At 41.5% G+C, this 8,594-nt stretch overlaps 2 protein-coding genes across 5 annotated transcripts; both read right to left on the bottom strand.

The window, feature by feature from the left end:
- Positions 1–1,135: 1,135 nt before the first annotated feature.
- LOC105453806 (solute carrier family 25 member 44) lies at positions 1,136–5,027 on the bottom strand. Of its 4 annotated transcripts, none has more exons than XM_011696012.1 (5): positions 4,738–5,027; positions 3,661–3,972; positions 3,241–3,548; positions 2,977–3,163; positions 1,136–2,628 (listed from the first exon to the last, which is right to left on the bottom strand). In XM_011696012.1, the coding sequence occupies exons 2-5, from the start codon at positions 3,833–3,835 to the stop codon at positions 2,309–2,311; spliced, it is 990 nt and encodes a 329-aa protein (XP_011694314.1). In that variant the 5' UTR covers positions 3,836–3,972; positions 4,738–5,027; the 3' UTR covers positions 1,136–2,308. The 4 variants fall into 4 exon arrangements, with proteins under 4 accessions (XP_011694314.1, XP_011694315.1, XP_011694317.1 ...); XM_011696013.1 differs by lacking the exon at positions 4,738–5,027 and adding an exon at positions 4,481–4,691; XM_011696015.1 differs by lacking the exon at positions 4,738–5,027 and adding an exon at positions 4,316–4,461.
- Positions 5,028–5,379: 352 nt separating this feature from the next.
- On the bottom strand, positions 5,380–8,543 carry LOC105453808. The gene is made up of 4 exons (XM_011696016.1): positions 8,286–8,543; positions 7,212–7,555; positions 6,413–7,153; positions 5,380–6,340 (listed from the first exon to the last, which is right to left on the bottom strand). The coding sequence occupies exons 2-4, from the start codon at positions 7,547–7,549 to the stop codon at positions 6,064–6,066; spliced, it is 1,356 nt and encodes a 451-aa protein (XP_011694318.1). The 5' UTR covers positions 7,550–7,555; positions 8,286–8,543; the 3' UTR covers positions 5,380–6,063.
- Positions 8,544–8,594: the final 51 nt, after the last annotated feature.

The following is an 8,594-nucleotide window of genomic DNA, read 5'->3' on the forward strand; positions in this document are numbered from 1 at the left end:
CCATGTGTGCGGCCCAGATTTATATAGCGACAACGGAAAATATAATCTTTTCAGGGAGTGGAAAAAGTTTAAAATGCGCATTCACACTTAATTTAATAAATTGTACACGGGCGTCTAGCGATGAGAGTGCGATATACCGAGGATTTATCGGTGTAAGAAAACAAACTACTCCGCGCGTGGAAAATTGGGTGATAAGTTCGCTCTATAGATAAGGAAAACGCGAGCCGCACAAAGTTGCATTAAATGCGTTAATGCAGCGGCAGATGGCTATACGACTTTGCAGATAAAAATGTATCATTCCAGAGCCACGTGCTCGTGCGTGTACGCACCGATTTAAAATACATGCGATTCACCGCGCGCTAAAAATGTAAATATAACTGATGAAAATGATAAATCGTTTACATTTGAACTGCAAGCGATAATTATTAATATTTTTATTATCTCCGATTAATTTGCTCTGATCGCCATATATATATATATATATATATATATATATATATATATATATATATAACAATCAATAGCAATTAAACGGGCAGGAATCGCAACAAGAGATCGGTTTCCGGTGCGGCCAGTATTTTATTTCCGATATTTCATAGGTCACACGATAGCGATTATGCAATTACGAGTTTCGCATCCATCGCCTACCCAGTTGGTAAACGAAGACCTGCTTCGCTTGGATTCGATTAATCGCACGACGGGCGTGTTACTTCGGCCCTGGAATAATTCATGTATCTCTGTTATGTGAGAGCCGGCATATAGAAAATCAGCAACGTCGATCTGGCGTCTAGTCGGAGTTGAGGGAGATGTCAGATCGATCTCCCGCGATGCATGCCAATCGATGCATCCGCTCACGTCCGTAGGAACTTGAACGCGCCGCGCCGCGCCGCCGCCAGTCTTTGTTCTACCTGTACGCTCCGCTCAATCTCGATCCCTTCCCGATTTGCATGTCGGGCGAATTAATTTTCGTAGCGCGATACGCTAATTTGCTTCACGCCCGCGACCGAGAAAGCGAGTTTCAGTCTTCCGTGGGTAATAATCAAGGCTGTCTACACACGCGGGTTATTATGCTTACAATTAGAGGTACAAGCCGGTCGGGTCCGTCTTGAGGCAGGAAACGAGCAGTCACGCACGATTTAATATAGCCAATAAAATTTATTAACGTTCTCACAAGGAGTTCTCGGAGGGGGATTCTCACAATTTTGCTGTATATACAGTGTATAATGTAGGTGGAAATATTAAACAGTCATTATTCCTTACATCTTTGCGGCATATCCTCTCTACCGATATTTCAGCGAACCAGTATAATCCGCTCGATTCAGGTATTACGTTCTATCCGTACTTTCAAGGCGGCCGATACACGTTACACGCACGTTGCATGCCCATGTCTGACTAGGATCATCTATATCGTAACACTTGTAAACGGACGCGCGCGCGTCTAAGATACCGGCCGTCTTCCTAAAGTGCGAGTAGAACGCAGTTTGTATCACAGTAACATATCTAACACATGTTACGAAGTTTGTACTCCATCTGACACGTGATGCTAGCGTACAAAAAATGCGCTTTTATTATTACATTTACAAATACTCGCCTAGTTGCCGTCATTTTTCACTATTGTTTTATGTACATCGAAGTATATGTAAAGTTTCCTCTCTACGTGATTGAGTGACGTAACAAATTATCCTCGAAAAGGACATAATGATGGCAATTGCTAACGTAACAACTGTACAAGTTTTATAATGTTTTATAATAGAATTAATTTTTCTCGCCATATAGTCAAATTAATTATTTTATAGTTATTGCAACTATAAGATAGTTTATTTAACTATATACAAATTTATTCAGCTATGTACATTAATTCTACATATAAAACTTGTATAGTTATCATCTTTATAGTTACTAACGCATGTGTCTTTTCGGAGTGTGCGGTGCGCGAGTTACGGCAATGACGCGAAACGGATGACGGATGATACAATTATTCAATTATATTACTCTTTTTTTTGTTCATATAACGAAAGAATAGCTTCCATTACGCTAAAAAAAATCTAACATAACTTAGCACTTCCATAGCCGAAGAAAATTAACTTAGGTAACTTTTTGTAGAAGAACTGAAGAAGCTACAGAATTTTTCCTCACCCTCGCTAGTGTGTCGATTAAATTGTAACGGTCTTTCCCTTGATGTGTAAAAAGTGACACGCACACGCGCACATATTGAAAGGCGCGTCGCAGTCGTATAAAAAGTCGCGGACGGAACCCGTGCGCGATTCCGTTCCGCGTAAAAATTAATCGTAATAGCGATCTGTGCAGCTCACCACCGAATGTAACTCTTGTACTCTTCGGTTATGCTCACTCTCTTGATAGTTTCGTAACCTAGGATAATCGAGAAGCTAAAGCAAGCGGATTGTACGAGCCTCGCGGAGAGGCCTTTGGTAAACATGTGTAGTCCTTCCTCGATCCACAGTATCCTAAACGCACTGAGCATACTGTCCAGTCGTTGCACCTGCAATCTCGCCCGCACGATGTCCAGGGGATTCGTGATTATCGTGGTCGTGAAACCCCCGAGCGTGCCCGCCATCGCCTGTATGCACAAGTGCGAGAACCAGCTCGGAAGTAATCTTATAAGCTCGTCTGCGGAGAAGAGAATATAATAGCATTATCAATCTTTTTTTATTTGAAAGGCTCATATTTTTATTTATCACTATTATTATCTCAGCGAGAAAATACACAATAAAAATTCTTGAAAAATATATTAAAATAGAAATATATTTCAACGTGATTTAATTTCTCCTTGAAATGAAAATATCATTTTGTGTACATTTTATAAGTCTGTTTTATTGATTGACAAATGTTGTTTTATTAAAAAATATTTCTACTCAAATATATATTTTCCAAGAATTTTTATTGTGAATTTTTCTCGTTTCTGACGTCACACAGTCTGAGAGATAATCTGAATGGTCAAAGTACAAAGTACAATACCTTGATAAACCGTATACAATCCCCACCAAAGGGCGCTGTTGGGTACATACGCGCACAAGGACGCCATGTACCCTCGGTAGAAACCGCGGTAACCATCCCTCTGATAAATTAATCTTATTATCTCCGCGGAGATTTGCGCGCGAGTCTTTCCGGGTTCAAGGGTCAAGCCTAACGGATTCATTCCCATCTGTAGGAGACATTCCGGGATTAGTGTCTCAAGTGAGTCGAAAATGTAGAGAATTTTATAGAAATTTCGTCACTCACTTTATCTACATGCACCCTTCCGTGCTTGGTGTTATTTATCCCGAGGACCATTAGATGCTGGCTGAGAACGTCAAAGGGAACGACTATCGTTTGCCCGACTAAACTCGCGGCACCGCCGGCGATCAACGCTTTGACCTTTGAGTCCACGCGTCCAAGGGATGTGTCCTGCCTGAGCAAGTGACGCACCCCCTCGTAGGTCGATACGTAAAACACCCCGGAGACGATTTGAATGGAGCTTATCCAGAAGCCCCGATAGAGGCCCGAAACACCTTCTACCTTGTAAATTTTTTTACACGCGTCTATCATGCCTGCGGAGTAGAAGACATTGTATAATGCATTGTATAATAATAATTGGAGGGGAAGGTTATTTTTCCCCTCTGTAAAGTGTTGATGTACATAGAAATTTTTAATTTGCGCTACCATTGTACATGTGATTTTGCCTTTGCACTTGAAGGCGAGTCTTGATCACTGTCAGGGGGTACAGGCAACACCTGACCGAGAACGAGGACAGCATGCTGAGCGGGAAGAATTTGGTCTTGTCCATCATGTCCCACTCGATGGTGCGGATGAACGGTGTTGCCTCCACCGTGGACATCTCTCGTATGTGGGCAGATATCGTAGCTCGTAGCGACTGATGGGTCAAGTAGAGAGACTCGCGGAGGATTTGATCTAACTTGATGCCGCATATCTCATCGATGTCTTATAAACATTAACGCCCAAAATTCTGCGAGTCTGTAAAGTTCGTAATTTTTGATTATTTGAATAAAGTCAGTGAATTGGGAGTACAATCAGAAAGTTAGATTAGGTTAGCTTAACCTCAAAGAAAAGAAAGCTGTTCAAATTATATGTTCGTATAAATTGTATAATACATATACTTTGTACAATTAAATTTTAATTTTAATGCTATGGATGAAAGACGTCTTTTTGGCACTATTTCGAGAAATGTTTTTAACAAATTCTGTTATAATTAATTGCAAGACAAAGCATTATTTCGGAGTCGATCGATTCGACAACAAAAATTATAAAATAATCCTTTTCGGGGAGAATTTATCGGATTTAACGAATTTGTACACACGTAAAACGATGAAATTAACGAAAAAAAATTCAATAACGTTCAAGACATAGTAATTGTGAACGAGATGTAATGTCACAACATCGGAGCAACTCGTTGCTCCGAAATTCTTCCCGTTGCTCCGAAATTCTTCCCGTTGCTCCGAAACACAAGTTCACACAAGCATACCTGCACTTTCTTATTACAGTTATTGTTAATTAGCAAATGTGCAACAATGTTTGAATTCTCGTCAGTGCTCGTAAAAATATTCATGACTAACAAATTGGAGCAACGTCGAGTAATTACATAGAGATTATAGAGACAAGTCATTTAACGTGATTACTACCGACATCAACATATGTTATTATAAAGATATCGGCATTGTTGTGGCCAAGCAATCGCGCAAAAAGGTGCAAGTCATTCACGAAAAGTCTGTCGTTACTTACAATGATGTAATGCACGTATTCACGATGATTTACTCCGGATTACTCCAATCTCCTTGACGTTCGCCTCTGTTTTCTCGGAGGGAACCTTTTAACGTTTACAACATAATTGACATGTTCCGTCCTTTTATCGCGTTTTGCAGTGTTCAATTTGCAGTGTTCCTTACCGCAATTTCATTATCATTCACAATTTCGTGATTGTGAAATTATCCGAGTAAAAACCATGGAAAATTATGGGTCATCTGTTCGGCAAGGTTGTCGCGCATGCGCTCATGTATTTTTTTTTTGTTGGTAGTGACATCTCAGATAGAACATCGAAAATGGATGTTCGAGTCTGGGCTACATCAGACATTGTCGATAAAATGTGGTGCGTGTCCGTGCTACATTTATTGGTGAGAGAGTTTTAATTAACAATCATGTTCCGAAGGATAAGATTATGACACAGAAAGAATGGCGCCGCTACGCGATATTGAATGTTACTGTGTAAAGAATAATATAATAATTAGTGCCTGTTACGCCAAGGCCAATGCCAATCGCCTCGCAATTTATAATTAAATTGTAAGTTTAAATACTTTAAATGATTCATTTTATGTTAGAATTTAGGCTATAATTTTAACTATGTAAGGGAACTCTTTGCATATTTTATGGAACGAAATTTTAATTTACCGCCTCCTGAAAGAAGTGGCGTCACACTCTCGCCACCCAAGTTGTTTAATTCTTACTATTTTTTCTATTATTTTAAGCGTTAGCTCTTTACACACGTACACAAACGAATTACAAACTAATTGCTATTTTTTTTAGTTAACACGATAACGCGGTAACGCGCAAAAATACTTTCAATCAATTATTCCTTTAATAAATTGTTAATAAAGATTACTGATGACTGCGCTAGTATGCGGGGATTCGATTCGCTTTCACGCTTCTCTCTGACGTCACTGAAAACGTCACGTGAATACAAGAAAAATTTCATATAGATGTATATAAAATTTCATACACATGTATGCAATGTATATATGCCTGTATAACAAATAATCTCTTTTCTTTTTGGTTACAATTAGACTTATATGCTTTTAAATTTAATTAATTCTCTATCTGTGGAGTACCACAAATTTTTTAAAACAATGATCTAAGTTCGTTTATCTCTTCTACGACTATACATATATAAAATATATTTACCATTATAGTAAAACGCTTAAATGTACGATATGCTCTAAAAAATAATAATGTGCAACAATGTTTTTTTCCCTTACTTTTTTTACACGCGCGCATATAATCGCAAAAGCGTTGTCGATTTTCAAGCCGATCCAGCAGATTTATTAAATCGCAACATTAGTCAGCGGGTTCGAGTTTCTCGCTTAACGCGGGCAGGAGCTTCTTCAGCTTGACGACGTCGTGGCTGAAGCCCCACATGATACAACGGGTGTGCTCCGCTGTGGGCAGACCTCGGAATTTGGCGTCCGTGTCGAACCACTGAACGTGCTTCTCCTTTATGTGATTCACCAGCTCGCGCAGGTGTTCGTTCCTCTTCACGTCCCACGTAACGTCCGTCTCCGGAAATCGGACAGATCTGAGTTTCTTGTAGTCACCGTCCACCTCCTCGTAGACTCTGTAAAATCAAAATACACGACAATATCTCATTAATAAAATTCGATCTTTTTTTTATTAAAAAAAAACTCACTTGAGGAAGCCGCTGTCTTCGATGCCGTATCGCTCGGCCAGACGTTTAAAGGCCCGCACGATGTCGATCGTCAGATAATTGAAGTTCTCCTTCGATCGGCCGTTCACGTTATACTCGGTGATCCATTTCTCGAAGACCTCGACAGCCTCCCGCATGTTCCGGATCTTCTGCTCATCCTTCGTGCACGATATCACCCTCTCGGCACGCTTCACCAGCCCGCTGATCGCATGAAACTGATAGGCTACGTCTCTGCCCTCCAAGGACTTGATGCTTCGCAAGGCTTTCTCCTTGTCCTTAAAACCCAGCGCGCTCTCCGTCTTTTCGTTTCGCTCGTTCTTTCCTTCAGTTTCCGACGAACGTCTCGGGCACTTTTTCTCTGGCTCGCTATCGCTATCGCTGCTCAACGAGCTGTTATCGTGAGTTCTTTTAGCGCCTTTTCGTTCTTGCTCAACGTCCATGTCGTCATCGTCATCGTCGAATTTTTCGCGCGCTTGAACCGCCAGCTTTTTCAGCTTTGTGGAATCGGGACTGTACCCGAGCACGATGCATCGCGCGTGTTCCTTTGTCGGCAGTCCCCGAAAATCGCCCGCGTCCGTCTCGTACCACTGGACGTGCTCGTCCTTGATCCTGCCGATGATCTCCTTCAGTCGCCTGTTCCTCTCGATGTCCCACGTGGTGTCGCCGTTGGGAACTTTCACGTCCCGAAGGCTCTTGTACTCGCCCTTCTCGCCCTTGTACGCCCTAACAGAAAAAATCGATATCAGTCGAAAAGCGCCTTTGCCGACAGTTTCTCTCTCACCTGAAGAACCCATCGTCCCACACGTCGTACTTCTTCGCAAGGCTGCGAAACGCCTTGATCGTCTCGATCGACAGATACGCGAGGTTCTCCTTCCCTCGATTATTCTCCTTGTAATTCGTCAGCCAGTCCTCGAAGATCTTTAGGGCGTCGCGCAGATTCGCCAGCTTCTCCTCGTCCCGCGTGATCTGGAGCGTTCTCTTCGCGCGACTGACGAAGCTCGTGATTACGTGGTACTGATAACTGATATCGCGGCCGTCCAAGAGCTTCAGCGTATCCAACGCTTTCTGTTTGTCCTTGAAACCCATGCCTCCCTCCTGCTCCGCCGATTTCTTCATCATTTTGATCTGCACGCAAAAAAAAATGGTCAAGTTAAATCTGAGTTCTCAATCGATGATACCAATATCGTATTAAAAAAAAAAAATACAGAAAATAGAAAGGTACGCGTTATTATTCAGCGGTGACATGAATATTAATCGATTTTGGAGTAACGCGATTACGCGCGTTTACTGCTAATCGCTTCAGCGCTTCCGATTGTCACTGCTGGAACTCAATAAAGACGTGGAAATGATGAATTACGCGGTATTTGATATCGCTCAAAGTTAGTTTCGGGAAACTCGCGATGCTGCGTGGAGCAATCGATTCGGTGCGGGGCACAGCTAATCATCGGGAGAGGATGCGCCTGGAGGCGGAGAGACAGTCAATCAGAATGCGAAGCGCGTATGTCAGTTTTATCGTTGACGTAGTCCTCTCAGATTATGGAAGCTACACGGGAGAGGATCAATACCGACCGCGAGTATTTAATTGTTACATTTAGCAATCGCCGTTCGTAAAGACGATATACTCGTCATACTCGATTTTAATATTAAAATTCCATGAGGCGTGAGTTTTTTTTTACCGGACAATTTTGTTTTGTATATTGATATGCTTTAGCGACATTACTTCAATTAAGAGGTACATATATTGTATATATATATACATGACATATTAACAAAGTAATTTTTGTTGTCAATAAAATACTAACGGAAAAATACAAGAAAGTTTAAATCTTCAAATCGTACAACAAGAGATACTTACCAACAAGATTCCAAGGCTGCTAATTGCGTTGAGCAAAGTAAAGTACTATCACAAGTTACGCACAAATAAGCCGAGATGATCACTCGTACGAATCTCGGATGCTACTTCTACTGAAGTAAAGTGTTCTTAGTAGTTTTTGGATCGCAAGATTGATGTTGACTACGAGGCCGGCTTAAGTCACCGGTTATACTTGTCAGCAAAACATCGTCGCGCGTTAAGGAAGGACGGCCGGCGATGTGTGTGCGATGGAAAGCGAGAGGTCGATATAAACGTTCGATTCACATGTGTCAGAGCCCGAAATACACGCGC

This window comes from Wasmannia auropunctata, unplaced genomic scaffold (genome assembly GCF_000956235.1).
Source record: "Wasmannia auropunctata unplaced genomic scaffold, wasmannia.A_1.0 LD335994.1, whole genome shotgun sequence".
Taxonomy (NCBI): Eukaryota; Metazoa; Arthropoda; class Insecta; order Hymenoptera; family Formicidae; genus Wasmannia; species Wasmannia auropunctata.

Excerpts from the sequence above, each read along its gene's own strand:
- LOC105453808 (XM_011696016.1), bottom strand. The coding sequence starts at position 7,549 with ATGATGAAGAAATCGGCGGAGCAGGAGGGAGGCATGGGTTTCAAGGAC. Across the intron at positions 7,154-7,211 it reads TGGGACGATGGGTTCTTCAG|GGCGTACAAGGGCGAGAAGG; the intron begins GTGAGAGAGAAA and ends TTTTTCTGTTAG. Across the intron at positions 6,341-6,412 it reads GAAGACAGCGGCTTCCTCAA|AGTCTACGAGGAGGTGGACG; the intron begins GTGAGTTTTTTT and ends TTGATTTTACAG.
- LOC105453806 (XM_011696012.1), bottom strand. The coding sequence starts at position 3,835 with ATGTCCACGGTGGAGGCAACACCGTTCATCCGCACCATCGAGTGGGAC. Across the intron at positions 3,549-3,660 it reads GCAAAATCACATGTACAATG|GCATGATAGACGCGTGTAAA; the intron begins GTAGCGCAAATT and ends TCTACTCCGCAG. Across the intron at positions 3,164-3,240 it reads GAAGGGTGCATGTAGATAAA|ATGGGAATGAATCCGTTAGG; the intron begins GTGAGTGACGAA and ends TGTCTCCTACAG.